The sequence below is a fragment of the Lampris incognitus genome, chromosome 3, assembly GCF_029633865.1.
Source record: "Lampris incognitus isolate fLamInc1 chromosome 3, fLamInc1.hap2, whole genome shotgun sequence".
Classification (NCBI taxonomy): domain Eukaryota; kingdom Metazoa; phylum Chordata; class Actinopteri; order Lampriformes; family Lampridae; genus Lampris; species Lampris incognitus.
This window is the reverse complement of record NC_079213.1, coordinates 16,864,344-16,887,785: the sequence shown is the minus strand read 5'-3', so window position 1 is coordinate 16,887,785 and position 23,442 is coordinate 16,864,344. Positions and strand designations below refer to the sequence as shown.

General features: G+C 44.1%; 1 protein-coding gene across 1 annotated transcript in view; it reads left to right on the top strand.

Annotated features, from left to right (window-relative positions):
* nampt1 (nicotinamide phosphoribosyltransferase 1) overlaps window positions 1–18,477 on the top strand; it is a 57,305-nt gene extending 38,828 nt beyond the window's left edge. Inside the window, exons 5-11 of the mRNA XM_056276644.1 lie at window positions 2,045–2,203; window positions 2,977–3,113; window positions 8,668–8,893; window positions 11,683–11,802; window positions 12,363–12,503; window positions 13,098–13,232; window positions 13,717–18,477. Of these exons, the coding sequence (XP_056132619.1) occupies window positions 2,045–2,203; window positions 2,977–3,113; window positions 8,668–8,893; window positions 11,683–11,802; window positions 12,363–12,503; window positions 13,098–13,232; window positions 13,717–13,830 (1,032 nt within the window). The 3' untranslated portion in view covers window positions 13,831–18,477. The remainder of the gene's footprint in view (window positions 1–2,044; window positions 2,204–2,976; window positions 3,114–8,667; window positions 8,894–11,682; window positions 11,803–12,362; window positions 12,504–13,097; window positions 13,233–13,716) is intronic.
* The last annotated feature ends 4,965 nt before the right edge of the window (window positions 18,478–23,442 follow it).

The following is a 23,442-nucleotide window of genomic DNA, read 5'->3' as shown; positions in this document are numbered from 1 at the left end:
ATGTTCCCGTCATTTCTAATTCATGCATGAGACATGACTCCAAAGTGGTTTGGGCACTCGCCTAGACAGAGTGGGTGATTCTGTGATAATATTGACTTGGCCATTTATTGCAACAGGGTCCAGACAAAACCCTGGGCACCAGTTTGTTCCCAGTTTAGGTGGGAAACTGTCCCCTGGGCATTCAAGGAGAAAGATTACTGCTGGTTAGCTTCATAGTTTAAATACAAGAGTTGAGATACATGCATACATCTGCTATATGAATATGGTACATGTAGAATGTAGGATTAATCTATTATTTTTGAATCTCTGTTTTCTCAAGGTGGGTAAGAAGTTTCTTTTTGAAATAAGGAAAACATCAAATTGCCACGTTTTTTTCCCCCATTATTATTTTGAATACCTTTTTTGATTACTTTTAAGTATTATCCAGTATTGGACGGCACGATGGTGCAGTGGTTAGCGCGGTCGCCTCAGCAAGAAGGCCCTGGGTTTGAGCCCCGGGGTTGTCCAACCGTGAGGGTCATCCCAGCTTGTCCTCTGTGTGGAGTTTGTATTTTCTCCCTGTGTCTGCGTGGCTTTCCTCCCACAGTCCAAAGACATGTAGGTCAGGTGAATCGGGCATACTAAATTGCCCCTAGGTGTGAATGTGTCGGCCCTGTGATGGACTGGTGACCTGTCCAGGGTGTCTCCCCGCCTGCCGCCCATTGACTGCTGGGTTAGGCTCCAGTATCCCGCAACCCTGTTCAGGATAAGTGGTTCGGATAATGGATGGATGGATGGAAGTATTATCCATCCATTCTTTAAACCACTGAATCCAAATTAAGGTTATGGAGGGCTGGAGCCCATCCCAATATACAGGTAGACATTTGAACTCAGGACCGTCTTGATGAAAGGTAGCAGTGCCGACCACTAAGACACTGAGCTGGCCTTATGCTAGTATTTGTTACATATGGCTTTTGGCTGCTTGAACATTTTAGAGCATATAATTAGGTGTATGTGTATGTGTGGGATAAAAACTGCTCAGTTAAAGATGCCATCCTAAAGATTTACAAGCAAACAAATGTTCTCTTTAGTACTTTCTGTCGCTGGCTTATTGAGACAATAGCTGATCCACACATATCCAAATCATGAAGACTTTTGTAGTTTATTTCAATGGTTGCTTTTAGCTTGGACTGTCCTCGGAAAAATCCATTGTTTTCTATCCTCAGGATGGCAGCTGAAAAAGAAGTTAGGTAGTGAAGACTTGGACAAGGAAGCAAAGTTGTGGCTACCAAGCAGATATAGCAGACCAATATTGAGATCTTTAGAGAGAGAAACTACAACATCATCAGCTAAAACCCTAATTCAGTAATGTCTTATATTTGTTTGGTTTCCTCTTGGGTGTGGGGTGGGTGCTATCATATTGGCACTGTAGACTTTCATTTCGATTAGCTCGTAAATGCAGGCACACCAATGCAAGCACCAGTATTTTCATCAGTATTAAATGAAAATGGCAATCCTAGGGCTTTAACATTTTCCCCAAAATGGATATTTGGAGCTTTGGATCAAAACTTTCCCCATAAATGAAACTTCTCTTTGCATAGCATTTATTTATTCAATTGAATAACAGGGGTTCATGGCTGTAGCTTTGGAGTTTACTTGGATTGTCCCGGTAAGATGTACTGTTCCCACAGTTTGTATTGTTTGCATCAACTGCCCTGTTAGCCCGTTTGTTTTATGTTCTTGTACCTGCTCAATACTCAGGGCAGCAAGACAGTTACATCCTCTCTTACCAGTCATATCGCTGCTTTAATGGACAAACAAAAGTTAAGTGTGATTTTTCACATCTGGTAGTACACTGAAAACTAATACTACAATATGGCTGCAGTGCCATGAGATGTTGCATGACATACAATGGGCACTATCCAAATTATCACTCTACATCTTTGCATTCAGTGTTCATTATTTTTGTAAGCCAAAATTGGGAAATGTGTTTTTTGTTTTTTGTTTTTCTGAACCACATATTCAGCTGTCCTCCTTTTCATGCTTCTCCCCTCTTCTTCCCCAGACTATCTTGGTGCAGATCTGGTACCCCATCACTGTGGCAACCAACTCCAGAGAGCAGAAGAAGATCCTCGCCAAATATCTCCTGGAGACTTCAGGGAATCTGGAGGGCCTCGAGTACAAGCTGCACGATTTCGGCTACCGAGGCGTATCCTCACAAGAGGTATTTCAAGTACAGTACGGAAGAGATCAGTGGGTATATTATGAAAGAGTATACTTGCACTGAGTTGTAGAAGCTTGGAAGGACAATATACTCTCTGGACCCAACCAGCTATAATATAAGCAATATAAAGAGGGTGGAAATGAAGAGCAGAATAAAGTAATATTGACAAAGATGTGCCTAGTATAACTTGTGTGATACACACTCACATTTAACATTATTTGAATTACTGCTTTTTAGAAAAATTCTAGTACTCTACACATTAATCAAATACTTCTTCTACCTTAGCCATTAGTGGACACTCCACCCATCTGAAGCGAGTAGCCGCCCAGTTATACAACTTCAGTAATTATTTTGAAGTTTTATTGTTCCATCAAACAACATTTAAATGTCAATCAAAGTCTAGGAATTCATTTAAATTAATTTGGCATTTTACTTTTAGATTCAAACACAGAAAAGTGATCTAATCTGAAACTGAGGGTAGCTGTTGGGTTGAATCATCACATTTAACTATGATATTGTTTCTTTTTACTTTTTTTTTTTTACAATGTTTACTTACCTGCCATATACTGTTCTTGCATGTAGCATGACTGTCGTGAAAGTAAATAGCTAACAGCAAACAAAGGTATGAAAGATGCTCAGTGGATATTTTCAAGGTACACAGCAACATAATGAAATAATCCTATCCAAAAAACAAATCCAAAATTTACAAAGTGATTTATTGTTGTTTTCCCCTCTCCCTTGCCCTCCCCTTCATCCCCGCCTCCTCTTTGCAGACTGCAGGTATCGGGGCCTCCGCCCACCTGGTCAACTTCAAGGGCACAGACACAGTAGCTGGCATTGGAGTCATCAAAAAGTACTATGGAACCAAAGACCCTGTGCCAGGTTTCTCCGTACCTGCTGCAGAGCACAGGTACTCATAGACACACACACACACACACACACACACACACACACACATACCTTTTAAAATGCTTTATTTGTATCCACTAAATTAGATATGTATATAACATTCAAAAAATAAGAGTTTTAACATGAAATAAGGACATGTAAATTTGTAAAAACCACTGCCGCACAGCATGGCTGCGTATTGCCTTACAATACGGAGACAAAAATGCTCGCTCTCTCTCTCTCGAACACACGTATGTAAACACAGAGTGTTTCTTTTCGTGACAGGTCTTGTAGATGTAAGCGGCACTGTTACACTGTTAATGTTTAAACACGAAGCAGAAAACTTGTCTTTGTCTACCAGCTACAGTGGCTGGTATGTCATTATTAAGATTAAGTTTGCTTTATTAATCCCCTTGGAGAAATTCAGTTACTGCTAATTAACCATCCTAGCTGTGATCTGTGTGGCTGGGAGCAGTGGGCTGCCACCTTCATGCAGTGCCCGAGGACCAACTCCAGTTCTTTTCCCATTGCCTTGGTCAGGGGCACAGTCTGGAGTATAAACCTGAACATGCATGTTTCTTTTTGATGGTGGGAGATACCAGAGTTCCCCGGAGAAAACCCACCGCAGACACAGGGAGAACATGCAGACTCCACACAGAGGACGACCTGGGATGACCCCCCCCCAATGGTGGACAGCCCCGGGGTTCAAACCCAGGACCTTCTTGCTGTGAGGCGACAGCGCTTAACCACTGGGCCACTGTGCTGCCCAGTGCTGTCATGCTATCTCAACTGCCAACTAGCATTTTGGCATCAATCGAAAGCCCCAAATGATAGTCAGATATGTGCTAAAATAGTAGGTAGCGAAGACACATTTACCAGCCACAAGCACACATTTCCCAGCATAAGGCTGACAGTTTGTATTCATATCCCCTTCCTGAAAAGGGTTTGAAAAATTTCTACCATGTTCTCTTGGAACAAACCATGGGCTGTTGGATCCCTATTCAAATTCATGCAAGAAAGAAATTAAATGATTTGCGTCTGAAATGTATACAAGTTAGGGTACATTTTATTCATACATTCTGCATCAAGATCTCATCCCAAAATGACATCCCAGTCCACCATTTAAACAATAGGACACCAACTCTTACAAAACAGCTGCTGGCGCCAGCGTTGTGGTAATCATTGGTATTTGCAAATATTGAATAGTGAACATGAATGTTTTGGAATGAAGCTATCGTTTACATTTCAGGTGGCTGGAGAAAACGCACTTTGGTCCTCAGGGCTTAACAAATGGCACAAAAAAACAGGCTTTTGTAACGTAATATTTTAGCCCTTTACAAATAAACCTTATCTCTGGAGCAGGGCTAAAACTAGTCAGTATTAAACAAAAAGAAAAATAAGAGCTTAAACTGTGTCTTGATCCCAGTAAGATTTAATTTCACAACACGTTGAGCCCGATGTGAATTTTGTCAGGCAGTTGGCATTGAAGCATACCGGTTGAATGATCTAAACTAACTTCGCTACGTACTGCGTGCTACAGACGAGTAGTTGTTTTAGCATGACCTACAACTCTTAACATACATAGAGAAGCATGAAAAACAAGAGGAAAATGCAGAAAACAACCCATGCTCTCTTCTCTTTCATTACACTTTCTGCCCATCTGCCACATACATTGTCTGTCTTGTTCTTTTTTGTCTCACTCTTTTATTCTCATGCTCTTCCACAAGCCGTTTCTCTTTGTCTGCATTGCTCTTTTACTATGTTGCTTTTTCTGTTATTTGCATGCCCTTCTTTTTCTTTTTTTGTGACTGATCCATTTTTCCATTTTTTTTTTTGTCGTGCACCTTTTCCTTTGTTTATGTGTGTGTGTGTCTGTGTGTGTTTGTGTGTGTGTGCACCACACAGTGTTGCTTATTTGACCTGAACATTCTCTGTTGGTGTCATTCCTTCAGTTTTCTTTTTTATTTCTCTTTTTCTCACTTTATCTAGCATTGTTTTTGGCCACTGAGCTATTTTTCACCATGCAGAAACTCTCTCTCTCTCTCTTTCTCTCTCTCTCGCTCTCACACACATGCTCACGCACAAATGCACCAATGCTTCTGTCCTGCCACCAGCAGGGCTGTTAATACTGCTTCAACACACCCTTCATCCCCGCACCAGTGCATTGTGGGATGGTGGTCATTGTCACCATAACAACCAATTATGTAATCTCAGCCCTCCCACCCGCATATCTGTTTGGCTTTTGCCTCAATGGGAGGAGTCAAGGTGAAATTCCACTTTCAGTTGAGGCAGAGATGGGGAGGTTTCGTCTGCTAGTACAGCTGCTCCTCAAGACGGAGTAGGTTAAAGCTATGATCCCTTATGGATTGGGTCCATTGAAGTCACGTGACTCTCTTTTGCAATGTCAAAGCAGATTTAGGGAAAAAAAATTAAAGCAGAAGAAAGGTACATAAAAGAGAGTAGATGAAGAGGACTGTGATGCAAAAAGTTATCACTGAAGTTCATCTGTCTACCCCAGATCTGAGCTATATAATTACATTTACTTTGCACTGTTTCATTTACTTTATGTGCCAGATGGGTGGGGTTTAACCTAATAGAGACAATCCCCAGTATTCCAGGTATGTGATTAAAAAAAAAAGGTATACTTATTGACACTTTGATGCCCTGTGATGGACTGGCGGCCTGCCCAGGGTGTCTTCCCGCCTGCCGCCCAATGACTGCTGGTATAGGCTCCAGCATCCCTTTGACCCTGAGAGCAGGGTAAGCGGTTTGGATAATGGATGGATGATTGACACTTTGATTGTGATTGTTTTTAGTGAATCTGGCAGTTCCTGATTTGCACAATCTAAAAACGGGATTTGGCATCTGTTTTATGAACTGAAACCTAAGACAGTTTGAATAAATCTTCAGAAGTATATTTCCCAATCCGCCAAAACATTAAAATCACTTGCCTAATAATTATAACAGTGGATTACATTTTTATAGCACTTTTTCTAGATGCCCAAAGCACTTCACAGAGAAGGGGGGTGACTCACTTCAACCACCACCATTATAATATTGTGTAGGTCCCTCTCATGTCACCAAAACAGCTCTGACCCATTGAGCCATGGACTCCACAAGAACTCTGAAGGTGTCCTCTGTTATCCGGCACCAAGATGTTAGCGGCAGATCCTTTAAGTCCTGTAAGTTACGAGGTAGGGCCTCCATGGATCGGACTTGTTTTTCCAGCACATCCCACAGATGCTCGAATGGATTGAGATCTGGGCAATTTGGAGGCCGAGGCAACACATTGAACTCTTTGTCATGTTCCTTAAACCATTTCTGAACAATTTTTGCAGTGTGGCAGGGCACATTATCCTGCTAAAAGATGCCACTGCCATCAGGGAATACCGTTACAATGAAGGGGTGTGCTTGGTCTGCAAGAATGTTTAGGTAGGTGGTATGTGTCAAAGTAACATCCACATGAATGCCAGGACCCAAGGTTTCCCAGCAGAACATTGCCCAGAGCATCACACTGCCTTCGCCAGCTTGCCTTCTTCTCATGGTGCATCCTAGTGCTGTCTCTTCCCCAGGTAAACGACGCACACACCTGGCTGTCCACATGATGTAAAAGAAAACGTGATTCATCAGACCAGGCCGCCTTCTTCCATTGCTCCAGGGTCCAGTTCTGACATGTCCATTGTAGGCACTTGACTTGTGGACAGGGGTCATCTGGTTACTCTGACTGGTCTGGGCTATGCAGCCCCGTACGCAGCAAGCTGCAATGTACTGTGTGTTCTGACACCGGTCTATCATAGCCAGCATTAACTTTTTCAGAAATTTGAGCTAAAGTAGCTCCTCTGTGGGATCGGACCCAAGGGGCTAGCCTTCGCTTCCCACGTGCATCAATGAGCCTGGGGTGCCTTATGATCCTGTCGCTGGTTCACCGGTTGTCCTTACATGGACCACTTGTGATAGGAACTGACCACTGCATACTGGGAACACTGCATAAGACCTGCCGTTTTGGAGATGCTCTGTCCAAGTTGTCTAGCCATCACAATTTGTCCCTTGTCAAAGATGCTCAGATCCTTACACTTGCCCATTTTTCCTGCTTCCAACACATCAACTTCAAGAACTGACTGTTCACTTGCTGTCTAATATATCCCACCCCTTGACAGCTGCCATTTTGTAGAGCTAGTCAATGTTAGTCACTTATCTGTCAGTGGTTTTAATGTTTTGGCTGATTGGTGTATGTGAACGCTGTTTGGCCCGTCCTCTGGAAAATCTGAAGTACACTGCCCTCTTCTGGGTAGTCTTGGTCATCACATATTTCTGTTGTCGCTCTCCTTGGAGACTGCGTGAAACACCATTCAGAGCATATTTTTTTCTTTTTTTAATTCAATCTTTTTATGGATTTTTGAACCAGTATTGCATACAAAACATTGTTATATATACCAAATGTCCAATTGAACTGGTTTCATACATATATAAACAGAACCTATTATAGTGGGGTATACAAACAGTAGAAAAAAGCAGCAACAAGAACAGTAATAGAGTCCCCATTCCAATTAATTCTTACCCAGTCTTCATATCCCCATTTACCCCGCAATTCCTCCCACCCAATCCCACCCACTTGTTACAAGAGAAAAAAATACCTATTAACCCAATAACATTTCCCACCCAAATTCTTCCCATTGGCTATTTTAAAAAAAAAACACTTAAGGGGGAGGGGGAAACATTCATTGCGCACACACACGCAAAAAAAAAAAGAGGGGGGCATCTAGTCGTCATCTGGGTGAATGGTAGCCATCTTCAAATACTCGATAAAGGGCTTTTTTTCAGAGCATATCTTGTTTCCATAATATGATGTATTTCTAAGTAAAATGGTTGGGACAAATGTAAGAAGGGATGTTATTTGATCCTTCAGGATTTGGTTAGACCAAGCATTATTGCCCCTCGCAGGTTTTTACAAGATGCTGGAAGAGGGGAGGGGAAATATTTTATATCATTGGTTGGATTGTTGCTCGCCTGCCTGCTTGGATATGGTGATGCAATCACAAAAACTTGGCTGTTGTAGAGGAAGTTAAGGTGATTAGATTTTGCTATATCAGTAAAAACCGGAAGTTTTTGTGATTTTTAGTTGGGTTTTTGGGGGTGGGGGGGGTCTCCATAAATTGTAGAATAGGTGCATAATATAGTTTGGGAAATTAGCTAAAAAGGTTTTTGTTTTTTTATATATATATAATGCTGCACTAGCATTGAAAATGTTGGTGCCATTACCTCTGACACTTCATTCTTTCTTTTCCTTTATCGTGTCTTCTTAGTCTGTCTCTCTCACTTGCTGTTAAGCTCTCCCTCTCTTTTTTCACCTCCCTCTTTCTCTCTGCTGAAGTCCTTTTTCCAATTTATTTGTAGTTTATTTTATTTTTTACTTAAAATTTATTTGTGGTATGACTGAAAACATTTGCCAACTGATCGGTAGAAGATGATAGAGTACAGCAATTCTATCAGAAACAACAAGGATGGTGATTGCCTCCTTTTAAACTAAAAATACTTGGTCTGTTTTTCTCCCTGTCTCTCTCTCTCGCTGTCTCCAGTACCATCACAGCGTGGGGTAAGGACCATGAGAAGGATGCCTTTGAGCACATTGTCAAGCAGTTCCCCAGCGTCCCTGTGTCTATAGTGAGCGACAGCTATGACATCTACAACGCCTGTGAGAAGATCTGGGGTGAAGATCTGCGGGGGCTGATAGAGAAACGCAGTGCAGATGCCCCACTGGTAGTCCGGCCGGACTCTGGAAACCCCTTAGATACAGTCCTGAAGGTACAGTGACGTGGCTAACATGCGCTTTCAGTTCAGCACTTGAGCCCACCTTGAAGAATTAATCCACCTAAAGATCCTGCATTCCATTAGCGTCATGAAGTTAGCACATAACCCGCATGCCTTTAAGCAAGACTCTTAAAGCAAGCACACATCAGTTTTCTTATCCAAAATACCATATCTCCTTAGTGAGGTTTCTGAAGTTGTGAAACTTGGCCGATTTGACTTTGAGCAAAAATGGCTTTGATAGCAAGGCAGTTAACCTCAGCCTGCCCTGCTGTTGCATAAGGGAGAATTAAATGTCAATGCATTGCTCAACAAACCAATTATTTTCCCACTAAGTTTTCAGATTCCAGGCTGATTTACTTGGGTGTGTTGCTTCCACTTCCACATAATATTGAAATTATAAAAATCGCATTATTTGTAACTCAATAATAACAGCCAAAGTAAAACAGTGGGGCTGTTTTATTCACAGGCGTGCAAACTTTTCACCTTTGGGTGAAATTTGCCGTTTTGAATCTAAAATAGTGGACACTTACGTGATTCATGCAGATCTGCTAAGAGATAATTGGGGGGGGGGGGGTCGAGAGTCTGCCTACTTAAAATGACTTGCATAGAAAGACAATGGAGCGCGAAGATCTGATGCTGTGGATACGCGCTTGGATGCATGTACATTGACTGTCAACAAAAGGCAGCAGCCAATCAATTCGCTAGTCACAGTACAGCGCGAGCCCAGACCATTGGTCTATGACCTGCTGTGTGTTGAAAAAGCTAAAATAAAGTAGCCACTGTGGCATGTGCCAGCCACGAAACTACAGAGAAAGTGTCAACTGAAAACCAAAGAATATCTGCCAGTCGGAAAGCCTGAAGTGAGAGATCAAATTAGAGAAAACAATAATTGTTAGCAAGCTAGCTAACATCGTTAGAGGAGGATGTCAGGAGGTGGGACGCACACTCTGTAAGAACATCCGGTCAGCAGGAACCGCTGACAAACGCCAACGTTAGCAGAGATCGGCCTATGTCTAGATAGTAATCCCAGGTTTGCAAAACTCTCACACATATGTAAGGTAGTTGTTAGGTTGAGGTTGGGTTAAAAATCCCGCGAGAGTTTCACAAATCTGGGGTTACCATCTAGACACGACGCGGAGTCTGCTAGAAAAGCGACAGCAGCAGAGCAAGTATGGCTGCCAACCATGTGGCACGCTCAGGAGAGCAAAAGCCATACAACTGAAGAGGAAAAGAGGGCAAGGCTGAGGCATAGAGAAAAACAGTGAAAGCAGGCCCTTGAGACACTGGTCCAGGCCACAGAAGAAAAATAAGGACAGATCCCTCTAGCTCCCCCTACCACCACCACCACCAGTGCTAAAGTATAGGATACTCTTTCATATTCACATTTTTAGTTTCTTTTCACACTTTAACAGTTTCTGGCACAGAATGAATAGGGAGAATGTTAATTTTGAAAATAATTGTAATTAGTTGTGTACCTGGTGCGGCTGCCCTTGAAGTTTCTTTGTAAATGTAAGCATATCATATGTAAAGGCACTTAATAAATTAAAACTTTGTGTCTTGTAATTCTGTTAACTTGTGAGCAGCACCAAATTAATCCTAAAAGACATCAGAAATTAGCATTTAGTAGCCTATTTTCAAGAAAAAAAAGTCTCCGGGGAACATGCCCCCGGACCCCCCTAGCGGGTCAGTGTTTTTCACTACTCACACATCCTTCTCACCTTTTTCATCCCTAACCAGTTTGCATGGCTTTATTTAGTGTGTACATGGCATGACATAGTGGGTCTTTACAATGTTCATGATAAGCATGTCTTACTGTTTTTGTATACTAGTACTAATAAGTGCTGGATAGGCTGGTGATTTAAGAGAACGTCCCCAGCGCTCCCCTTTCCATCTCCAGTGGCTCTGCTGAAGTGGCTTTGAGCCAGGCACAATTCCTCTTTGTGTCTTAAGGGTGCTGTTTTGCTGGTTAACCCAGCTTTCTTACCTCACCGTGAAAGGGGCAATTTGTAAAGATGAGGGGAAAAAATATATTATTCTATCAAAATCATTGTATTTGTGGGCGTCCGGGTGGCGTGGTGGTCTATTCCGTTGCTACCAACAAGGGGATCACTGGTTCGAATCCCGGTGTTTCCTCCGGCTTGGTCGGACGTCCCTGCAGACACAATTGGCTGTGTCTGCGGGTGGGAAGCTAGATGTGGGTATGTGTCCTGGTCGCTGCACTAGCGCCTCCTCTAGTCGGTTGGGCCACCTGTTCGGGGGGTAGGGGGAACTGGGAGGAATAGCGTGATTGTCCCACATGCTACATCCCCCTGGTGAAACTCCTCACTGTCAGGTGAAAGAAGCGGCTGGCGACTCCACATGTATCAGAGGAGGCATGTGGTAGTCTGCAGTCCTCCCCAGATCGGCAGGGGGGGGAGCAGCGACCGGGACGGCTCAGAAGAGTGGGGTAATTAGCCAAGTACAATTGGGAGAAGGGGGGGGGGGATTGTGAAAAAAATAATTATTGTATGAGCATGTTAAACTATGAATAAGTTCTATGTGATTAATGTAGATATTCTTAAAATTGATAACATGCTCTCAGGCATCACAGTGGGGCTGCTTAACGATTTAAAGATGAGCTTGAGTCATCAGTGAAGGCTGGCATGCATTTTTCTTGACCAAGACAATTTGTAGTTAAAACCCCTGAAACAAAACAAAAAAAAAAATTTAACAATGTTCGATGTTAACACCATCACCCCTTACCCCCTGCTTCCTCTTTCCTCCTGTTGTCATCCATTCTTCAGGTTTTGGAGATCCTTGGTAAGAAGTTCATACCAGAGGAGAACTCTAAGGGTTATATGGTCCTTCCTCCTTACATCAGAGTTATACAGGGAGATGGCGTGGACATCAACACACTTCAGGAGGTGGAGACACTCACTCATACACACTCACACACACACACACACACACACACACACACACACACACACACACACACACACACGCACACACACACACACACACGCACACACACACACGTGTAATGTAGGCTTCGTCCACAGTCCACAGAACCATTAACATCCTCAGAGGGTTCCGACTATGATTAAGGGTCAAGAGATGGCAAAGCGAAGGAGGTGAAAGTGAGGAGGATGCATAATGAAATACAAATTGAGTAATGGAGAGGTTTATTGTTTCAGGATTGTATATAGATGTATGAACAGATACAGGTAGTAATGTGATTATAAGAGATGGATACTGAAAGCTTCAGTTGAGACTCATACAGCATCCTGGGTGCACTATTTTAAGTGTGGTGCAACGGCAGATTATTTGGTAAGGGGTTGGGGGACCAATATCATGCCTGGTCATGGGGCCCAGAATGTCCAGCAGCGCCCCAGCTCTTAACATTTTTGTATTTCTTTCAATAGGGTATGATGCACACATTTGCTCACTCGTGCATTTTGTCTGTGTTTTTGTTTCTTCTCAGATTGTAGAGGGAATGAAGCAACACAGGTGGTCTATTGAGAACATCTCCTTCGGTTCTGGAGGGGCTCTGCTCCAGAAACTGACTCGAGATCTGCTCAACTGCTCCTTCAAATGCAGCTATGTAGTCACTAATGGATTGGGGGTAAGGTGTTGGCATTGTACGCTTTTTGACCTGAGTCTAACACAAACGCCATGTGAGCATTGATGTCTCTTCTCTTTTCCTGTAATAAGTTTTTCTTTTCCCTTTCATTTTTCCTTTTTATAAGTTTCTTGTTTTAACATCTTTTTTGGAATGATCTTTTACTTTATTCACTGCGAAATTAATGTGTTCTCTGTCATATTTGTTGATTTTTTTTTCTTTGTTATTATTATTTCTTATGTGACTGTTACTTTGGGAGGATTCAGAGACCTAGCTGTCGGTCATAAAAAAGTGCTATCTATGTTCTCTATACATCTTGATAAGATGATTGTTCGCAAAAACGTTTTACACAAAAAGAGAAGTCAATATCCATTGCAAGTGTCTACATGTCTTTGGCAAACAGAATGAAAGCTGTCTTTTATTTTTGTGTTAATCAGTTTTAAAAGAGTCAGGCAGTCAAATCAGTAATTTGGATTTACAGTTTGTTTTTCCCCCAAATTTTTTGTTCAAACCACTTGATAAGCAAAATAACATCTTGTCCTGTGTTCAAATTTTCCCATCGCTATTTTGACCCTAATCATGGCGTTCATCGTCCAGGTGAATGTGTTCAAAGACCCAGTGGCAGACCCCAACAAGAGGTCAAAGAAAGGTCGTCTGTCACTGCACCGGACACAGAGTGGAGACTATGTCACCCTGGAAGAAGGCAAAGGAGACCTGGAAGAGTACGGAGCGGTGAGTTTTGTATCCGACACACACACACTGCACACACAATTCTGCTTTCCAGTCTAGCACTTCACTCTAACTACATTTTGAAAACATCCTGCCTCTCACTTCTGCGTAAGAGCCTCGTGAATGTGCACTTGATTGACAGCAGGTAGGGACCAATGGAAATGCCTGCTTGCAAAGCACTCTCCTGATTGGCTGATAAGGAGTGGTTAGTGAGAAATGGCACCTAGAGCAGCCAGAGTCCGGGTTTGTTTCTTAGTCCATCTACTTACTTGATTTCATTTACTTCTTTGTCCCCATTCAACTTTCTCCTGTATGCTGTCTTTCTCTCCCTACCCGTCTCTTTGCTCCCTGCTTTCTGTGTATTTCTTATCCATCTTCCTTTACTCTCTCTCTCTGCTTATTTCTTCACTACCTTCCACAAACCTCTCCCTTGTCCCCCCTATCTCTGTCTCGCTCCCTCCCTCCCTCCCTCCTTTTCTCCCTCCAGGACCTTTTACACACCGTGTTCCAGAACGGAAAGATTGTGAAGACCTATACGTTTGACGACGTCAGAGACAATGCCAAACTCAAAGAGAGCGAGCTTGAAGAGCTGCTTCACTGAGTGCTGCACCATTCTGACCCCCACTGCACCGCCCCCCCATTCCAAATGACCCCTGACCTTTCACCTTTTGGCCTCTGACACCACCCCAGCAAATGGAAGGTAGCGTGCACTGCTAATAAACCACCCTACCCCTCAAAAAACCCTAACAAAATATCTAAAAGTAAGACACCCTTGTATTCCTAAAAACCCAACATCCCCTGTAATGAGCTTCACCCCCAAGATCTGAGGCACTGTTGGTTACACAGCAGAGCAAGGAGAGTGGAGACGAGGGAAGATTTGGAAACCCACACACCTGTGACCAACACCAAACCCAAATCCCCCGCCCCACCTGAGCAACAGACCACCTGGGAGAGAGAGAGAGAGAGAGAGAGAGAGAGAGAGAGAGAGAGAGAGAGAGAGAGAGAGAGAGAGAGAGAGAGAGAGAGAGAGAGAGAGAGAGAGAGAGAGAGAGAGAGAGAGAGAGAGAGAATGTAAGAGAAAGAGGAAAAGCAAGGGAAATGTGTAAGATGTTTTAATGATAGAGGTGATGGGAGTCATCCATAGAGAGGGAAGGAGAATAGAGAAGCTGTAAATGGAATTAAGACGATTAACTCTGTGTTCACACAGCTAGAAAACCCAGTCCCATTCAGCAGTAGCTTTGCACTGCTAGGTGGGACATCGGGCAGCGCAGCCACATGACCACAGAAGTGGCCAATGTTATCCGAAAGATGACTGAATGAGCCAGTCACAATTTACGATATTCTGATGCTTAAAAAACAAGATAAATGAGTGGTCCCCCAAGTGGCTTGTTTGTCTAGTTGCTAGCGTTGTGAGCACGTGTTGAGACTTTAGTGAGTGAGACCAGGAAAGAAAGTGCAAGAGTAATATGAAGATACAACCACACCATTGACTGTGCCCCGCATATTGTGTACAGAACTGTCTAGAAAACACGTCTAAATCTACTTTAGTCTTTTTTGTGAAAGAAATGGTGATCATGGTATACAATGCATCCATAGCATCAACAGCTCCTTGTTAATTTTCTTGCCAGAATGTGGCATCCGAGGTCACAAATGCTTAAAAAAAAAGCAATTATATGTATTACATTGCAATGTTGGATGTCAATTGTAGTCATTAATATGTAGCAGACTGCACAAAGATTCATCTTTCACCAATTTTATACAAAATGAAGTACTTACGGCCCAAATTGTCAATATCAGGAACTAACTGTATATTTGAATGTGGGGGGAAAAAATTAGCACTCAGTGTCAGCAAGTACTTAAATTGAAGTACTAGTAATAATACTTGGCCAGCAGGAAATGTTATTGATGCATCTTAGTTGACAGATGATCATCTCACCGCTGTTATGTTTAGGACATCAGTTCCCATAAATCATCTATACTGTAAAGGCCCAATCTGTGTTCAGCTATTTACTGAGTCATCCCACCGTTAAACTACTGCTCCTAAAGTAGATCTTCAGAGCTTGTCATTATGTGAGCACCTCACAATTTTTAAATATATTTATAACTCTTAAGATTTGCTTTTTAATTTTGACTGGCGGCCTGTCCAGGGTGTCTCCATGCCTACCACCCAATGACTGCTGGGATAGGCTCCAGCATCCCGCAACCCCACTTGGGATAAGCGGCTTGGATAGTGGATGGATATACTTTATTAATCCCTGTGGGGAAATTGTGCTCTGCATTTAACCCATCCTAGCTGCCGTGCAACACCCGGGGACCAACTCCAGGTCTTCTCCAAGGGGCACAGACAGGAGTATAAACCCTAACATGCATGTCTTACTGGAGCACCTGAAGAAAACCCACCGCAGACACAGGGAGAACATACAAACTCCACACAGAGATGACCTATGATGACCCCCCCCCCCCCCAAGGCTGGACAGCGCCACCGTGCCACTTTCAGTTTTGTTTTGTTTTTTGTAAATTTAAGTCAATTAATAAATTACCCAGCGCTCCCATAGTGGAAGGATTACGGCGCATACCACATGGCAACATCACAACCATCGCCAATTCAATTCCAGATGGCGACCTTTGTTGCCTGTCATACGCCCCCCCCCCCCTCCTATTTCCTGTATACCTCTTCACTGTCGCTGTCTAATAAAGGTAAAAGAATGGCAAACAAATTTTTTTTTCAAATTGCCCTGGTATTTTTAGCAACGTTTAAACAGGAAATTAGTAAATTGTCTCTTTATCTCATTAAACCCAACGGCACATTAGCAAATACAATCGTTTCACCCTAACACCCCCCCCCCAAAATTTAAAAAAAAAAAATAATAATAAAATAGAATCTGGGTTAGGTCTTCATGGTTGGAAATGGGAACTGGTTCCTGGTGTATAAGACCAAGAACTGATGTAAAGGAGAAGAAAAACACATCATGGAAATAGTCTTCGCAGGAATGGAGACAATATGTGGTTTTAATTATGTGTTAATGAGAGATCACTAAATATGGTTCCTGGCTGGTATGTTAACTGTTGATATTGGTGACTGGTGTGCATGCACAACAGGGCACTTCGTGTGTGCGTGTGTGCGTGTGTGTATGTTTGCTGGTTGAGTGTACACTGACGTTTTCTTTTGTTCTTTAAAGGATTATATGGTATTCTTTTATGCAAATGTATTTTGTGATTGGGGCAGAGAGCACTCTTCCTTTACTCTGCTGGCCTCTTTCTGAAGAGAGAGAGGGGATCTTGACAAAAAGGTGGCAATGTAGAGGTGACACTTCTACAAATCGGCAGAATAGTGAGACCCGGGTTCAGAGAAGTATTGAAATATTTAACAGGTATGTTCCTTCGGGTTGGAAATGCAGCCATGTTTTTTTGAGCAACTGCCTTGGTACAATTGCCCGTCAGAATTGCCCTCAACATTGCCTGGCGTTACACTGCCTTAACCCCTGAAAAGCAGGACAACCTCTAACAGTAATGGCTCGGGTAGAGTGAGGATGGAGCGTTTACTAGCCAAGCTTGTATGTAGCTAGCAGTTTGTGTTTGTTTTTCTTTTCAGCCTGAGTCAAATAATAATTACACATCATATGTGACATACCCAACAGCACCCTTTGACCTACCTGGAGTAAAAGATGGGTGGGTCTAGTACCATCTTCTGTGGGTTTCACTTTTTACTGTCGGGTGTAAATGGAGTCCGTCACGAGTCGATGATCTCCCCGTTCAAAACAGCTCTCTTGAGCCTCGGCGCTGCTTCTGAGGGTACGTTGCACTGAGTTGGGCCTTTTTTCTAGATTATCTTTCCTTTTGTGTCGGCAGGAGAGCGTGCCAGGGAGCAAGAAGCAGTCGGTGACATCACAGGAGTTGTACGGCCCAAAACCAGTGATGGAATTTGTACGCGTTATTCAGTGTGCACCGCAACGCTGCCCCCTTTTTAAGAAATATAACTTGGCGACAAAGATGTGAAGATGCCCTGCATGGCGGGGGGGGGGGGGGGGAATATAGTGCTATCTCAACACTATTCCTCTGCATTGGTTTCACCAGATTTGAACCTTTATTTATGCAGGAAATGTCTTTGGTGAACACACACGCTCTTTTTTTCGACCACCTCCCTGCTTCATACATCCATCCGGTCACACACACTCACGCCCTCCTGGGAGCTGCCGGGTGTTCACATGGTTCTGTGATGTTGGAGCCTGGGCAGCTCCACTGGTGCAAGTCGGTGCTTTGTCCAAAGTAAGTTTAGTAGTTCACTCCCCTGTGCACATTCCTCCAGCCTGTGCAGAGATTCATACCAGTGTTCCCTGAGTCACGAGCCCGCCACTTCGACTGAATGTTTATAGTTGGTTATAGTTGTTTGTTACAGTCACTTCAGCCTCCTTTCTGCATCTTGTGACATCAGTGACTCCTCTCTCGTCCTCTTGGCTTAAGACCACATTACTAAACTCCTGCCCGGCCAGTAGACAACACGACTAATTATGTTGCAGAAATATTGTCACGAGTTTTTGTTTTTTTTAATCGCATTTCCCCCTCGTTACTTCTTCCTACTGAAATGCACTACATTTTAATTTGTGTAGAGTTTAACATTTTGTTATTCAGCAGTTGGAATCTGAGAACAAAGTGCACGTCACAGTTTTTCCCTCTTCTGTTTCAATTATGGGGTGCATTTAAGTACAGTTTTGATTTTACTATTTTGATACTGTCTTGGTTCTTACCTCAGAAAAAAAAACAAAAACATTATTTTGTATTACAAAGGTGAAAAAAATGCCAGAGATATTGCAGTAAATATCCCTACTTACAAACAGTGTGGCCAAACTGCCTTCTCATTTGTACATACAACAACTTATTTTACTGAAAGCAGAGAGGGCAGGTTAGGGAGACAAAGATACTAGATACTATTATTATTTTTGTCTAAATGACCATTTTTGTACCAACAGAAAAATATCCAAAACTGCTCGGGTGAACTGGCAGTGTGACTGTTTTTTTGTGATTGACAAGCTTTGTGCGCGCGCGCGCGTGTGTGTGTGAGTTGTCGTTTGTGTATGCATTACGTGCATCGGATGAAGAAGTATGTGAATACTTTTTTGTTTTTCTTTCTTCATTGTTGTTGTTTTACATGTATGTATATGTTGGTTGTCCCATATTCTCTCCCAACACAACTGATATTTTAACTAACATAACTGTTGCTATATTGTCAACAATACATTGATTAAAGATACCACCCTTTCAATTAGCCTCATTTTTGTGTCGGGTTAAATCCAGATTGAGATATTGCTCACAGTAACATGACTTTTTTTTTGCACGCATGCCACTTTCAGTACTTATTTGTGTGCTGCCGCCTGCAAATATTTGCAGTTCTCAAGGCCCAAAACAGTGTCGCACACATTTTGAAATCCTAATATAGATATTATACCCATGACAAAGCATACCCAAATTATGTTGGTACCATTCAATGCCCGTGGGTTAATGTTACTGCTGGTGAAAGCTGCCGAAATAACAAAGACGGTGATGTACTGTGGCAGACCGTTGGACGCTGGATGTTTGTTGTAATGTCCATAGACGCCTTGTCTTACTGACATAAGAATAATTCAAGAACGAGCCGACTTCGTAGGTTCTTAACTGTGTAGCTTTTACTAGCGTTCATCCGACATACAACCTTCATAACATGCGCGTCTCACTTCCTGTATACGTCACACGCACTGCACGTACACCCGTGAGTAGGTCAAGTTAAACACGTGACCTTTCATTCATTACATCTCCCCCTCTAAGATGATTTTCTAACCTGTATATCACCCCCCTTTTCACAAAAAAAATAAAAAATCCCCCACAGTACACAAGTCCATACGCCTCACAAATCCAGCCGGATTGCAGGCTTACTCACCCTGCCAGAGCGAGTAACATATGGTGTGGAAGTTGGCATTTCTGCTGCTCGGGACTCATCCATGTTTCCATTCTCCCCTGGAGTGACATGGTCAGGATCTCTGCTGACAAAGGTGAGTGTTTTGGGTGTGGCCAACAGGTGGCGCCTGTTCCTTCTGTAATGTTCACCTTGAGCTGTCTCCACTATGTAGGATCTGGGAGTGGAGCTCTGACTGTGAACAACTGCTGGCATTGTCCATGTTTTCTGTCCATCAGGTTTGGTGAGTACTGCGTCACCCGAGTTCAGTGGGCGCAGTGTCCGCACGCCGTTCCTGCGGTTGTAGTAGAAAGCCTGCCTCGATTTGGCTGCGGCGTCAGCGGTTTTGATCAGTTCCTCTTTAGGCCAGGCCGGTTTCAGGTTATGCTGCAATGTGGGTAAGGTGGTTCTGAGTCTCCTACCCATGAGCAATTCCGCTGGACTGGCTCCAGTGGAAGAAGAGGGTGTAGCTCTGTATGTCAACAGGGCGAGGAGAGGGTCTTCCTGCCTTAATATGCTTTTGGCTATCTGAACAGCCCTCTCTGCCTGTCCATTACTCTGGGGGTAGTGTGGGCTTGAAGTCACATGGATGAAATCATAATCCTCACTGAACCTCCTCATCTCTTCTGAAACTAGCTGTGGCCCATTATCACTAACTACAATTTCAGGGATACCAAAACGTGCAAATGTAGCCTTCAGCCTAGCTACAACCTGACTGCTAGTAGTTGTTGGTAGATTTAGGATCTCCAAAAACCTGGAATAATAGTCAGACACTATCAAGTAGTTTTGCTTTTTGTACTCACACAGGTCTATGCCAACTTTCTGCCATGGTCTGGATGGGAGCTCACTTGACATTAAAGGCTCTTTTCTCTGTGTGTTCTTGTGTTCTCTGCAGAATTGACATTGCTGTATCTTTGTTGTAATGTGCTCTGTCATTTTGGGCCACCACACTGACTGGCTAGCTCTCTCTCTGCACTTAACTATCCCCTGGTGCCCGTCGTGTATTCTGTCTAAGATCACCTCCCTCATCTCTGTGGGAATGACGATACGACTGCCTCTGATGACTAAACCATCTACCTCAGATAACTCCCCTCTCACCTGATAAAAGTCTCTGACTGTCTCCGGCACTTTATCGACATACTCAGGCCAGCCGTGTCTGATGAAGCCCAACACTGTCTGGAGCTGCAGATCCCCATCCGTGCTCTGTTTTATCTCCTGCATCCTTTGAGGTGTGGCAGGCACCTGGCACACGATGGCATCAATGTGCGCTGCAACATCATCATGAGAAGCACCATCTCCGTAGCGCTGCTCTGGGCCTCTGGAGAGTGCATCAGCCACAGCTAGTTTTGCCTGGTGCGTATTCAGCCACTGCATTGAAACGCATCAGCCTCATTAACAGTCTCTGGCACCTAATGGGCACATTATCCAAGTCTTTGCTGTTCATGAGAGGCACTAGTGGTTTATGATCGGTGACAAGTCTGAAATTGTCAAGCCCAAACAAGTACTTCTCGAACCTTTCACATGCCCAGACGCTGGCTAAGCACTCTTTCTCGATCTGTGCGTACCTTGTCTCTGCGTCACTCAGCCGTCGGGAGCAGTAGGCCACGGGCTTCCAGTGTTCCCCGTGCTGCTGGAGCAGAACGCCTCCCAGCCCGTAGCTGCTGGCATCTGCTGACACCACCGTAGCCTTAGTGACGTCATAAAAGGTGAGTACCGGGGCGGTGGCGAGTGCTGCTTTAAGGTCTTGGAATGCTGTGTTCTGTGCAGGTCCCCACAGCCACTCTGTCGTTGCTTTAAACAGTCCATAAAGCGGCTGACCTACAGTGGACAGCTCTGGGACGTATTTTGCCAAATAGTTCACCATCCCGAGGAACCTCTTGAGTTCCGTCACGTTCTGGGGCTGAGGAAAGTTCTCTATTCCGGCCACTTTGTCCGGGTCAGGTCTGATGCCTGCCTCGTTGATGATATGACCAAGGAAGCGGACTTGTTTCTGTTTGAACTTGCATTTCGCTTGGTTCAGTTTGAGACCTGCTGTTTCAATGACCCCCAGCGCCTCTGCTAGGCGCCGGTCATGGATTTCCTCAGTCTCTCCATGTATAAGGATGTCATCCATGTACACCTCTGTGCCCTCTAGCCCGGTCAGAGTTTCCGCCATCTTTCTCTGGAAAATCTCTGGAGCGCTCGTTATACCAAATGGAAGGCGGCAGAAAGCATACCTCCCAAATGGGGTGATGAAAGTGGTGAGCCCCCTGCTGTCTTCATGCAAGGGGATCTGGTAAAACCCACTTGCTGCATCCAACGTTGTGAAGAACTTTGACCCTGCGAGCCTTGGCATTATTTCCTCCATAGTGGGCAGCACGTATTTCTCACGTTTCACCGCTCGATTCAGCCTCCTGAGGTTTCAGCACCGGCACCATAGCGGCGCACCATTCTGTGGGCTGAGTCACTTTTTCAATAATGCCCCTCATTTTCCATGCGCTGCAGTTCTTTCTTAACCAGTGGTACAAGTGGCAGCGGTATCCGTCTGGCTGTATGCACCGCGTATGGCTGGGCACCCTCCACCAGAGCTATTTTCACTGGGTCTGTTTTCAGCAGTCCACTTGAACACGAAAACTCCACTGACCTCATTCATCCGCTTCACTAGACCCCATCTCCACTGCCTCTGGACGACTCAGCAGACAGCTGCCTCTCCCCTTGATCACATACACTGGAAAGGAGTATTGTTTCTCCTTGTAGTTGGTTGTGGCTTGAAACTGTCCTATGCAGCTGATGTTTCCACCTGTGGCTTATGAAGCATGTGTCAGGAGGTCCCAGTTTTATGTTTGGCTTCAGCTTTTTAAATGTCCCTTGGTTGATAACAGTAGCGTCAGCCCCCGTGTCAATTTTAGAGGTTATTGGTACATCACTTATTGTTAAACTAACAGTCCAATCTTCTGACTGCTCTCTTTGCCAACTTCTCCCAGAAAGTACAGCTGTTTAACCTCTTCAGTGACTTCTCTCACCGCTTATAGAGTGACATACACGCTCCCAATGTCCCTTTTTATGAACACTTGTTGCACTTACTGTTCGTTGCAGGACACTGCCGCTCATCGGTGTGCCGCACCTCCCGCATTCATCTACTTTGTTGGTTGCAGGTCTGCTGCCACCATGACGCTGTCCGCCCTTTTTGTTATGGCGTCCGTCCCGCCGTCGGACAACATTGACGTTAGCCAGCTGGGCCTCTGGTTGGTTAGCTTGGAGGCTGAGCTGCTTTGTTATTGCCTCCGCCTGGCGCACTTGTTCAATGACTTTCACCAGAGTAAGGTCCGCTGTGAGCTGGAACTGACGGGAGAGCACTTGTCTTTTATGCCCACTACCTAGACGATCTCTGTATGTTCAATTATCCCTCTTGCTCCCAAACTCACAGTGTCAGACCGCTCATACAATGTCCGGATGTACATACATCTCCCGTGTCTCTCCTGGCTGCTGGCTACGTTGACAGAAGCACGCCCTCTCATGTATGATGTTACGGCGGGGAATAAAGTAGTCGTCTCGAACCTTTTCAGTACGATATCATAGATCCAACTTTATCACCCTCCGCCGCGAAGTCAACGAGCATATCATATATTCAGCCTCAGCTGCCCATTGCATAAATCACGAATCAGAGAACTCACTTCGAATCTTCCCCGCTGTCTGATCCAGCTTGTCAGCTCTAGCGAAGCGCGAAAACCGTTGTTTCCACTCAGGCCATTCGGGGCCAGTCACAACTTGAATCACTCGGCGGATTAAACTTCGCAATGACGCTCGTGTTCCGATACACAGACTATTCTGACACCATGTAATGTCCCGTAGTACGCCTTGTCTTACTGACATAAGAATAATTCAAGAACGAGCCGACTTCGTAGGTTCTTAACTGTGTAGCTTTTACTAGCGTTCATCCGACATACAACCTTAATAACATGCGCGTCTCACTTCCTGTATAACGTCACAGTCAACGCACTGCACGTACACCCGTGAGTAGGGCAAGTTAAACACGTGACCTTTCTCTTTACATTTGTAGTATATACTGTTGTAATAACTGTTTGTATAGCACATGGGTGTGGTGTGGGCTGCATCAGTAGCAATTATAAGCAGTGCAGGTGGAGTGCAGACCAATGTGCCTGCAGATAATGGACACCCCCCGTCCCAATGTCACTGAGGGACAGAATCTGAATCTCGCCACAACTTTTGTTCCCCCTCACTCGGTTGCCCCTTGCATCTGAAAATCAAAGTCTACTTAAAATATCAAGAGGTGATGAGCTCACTTCC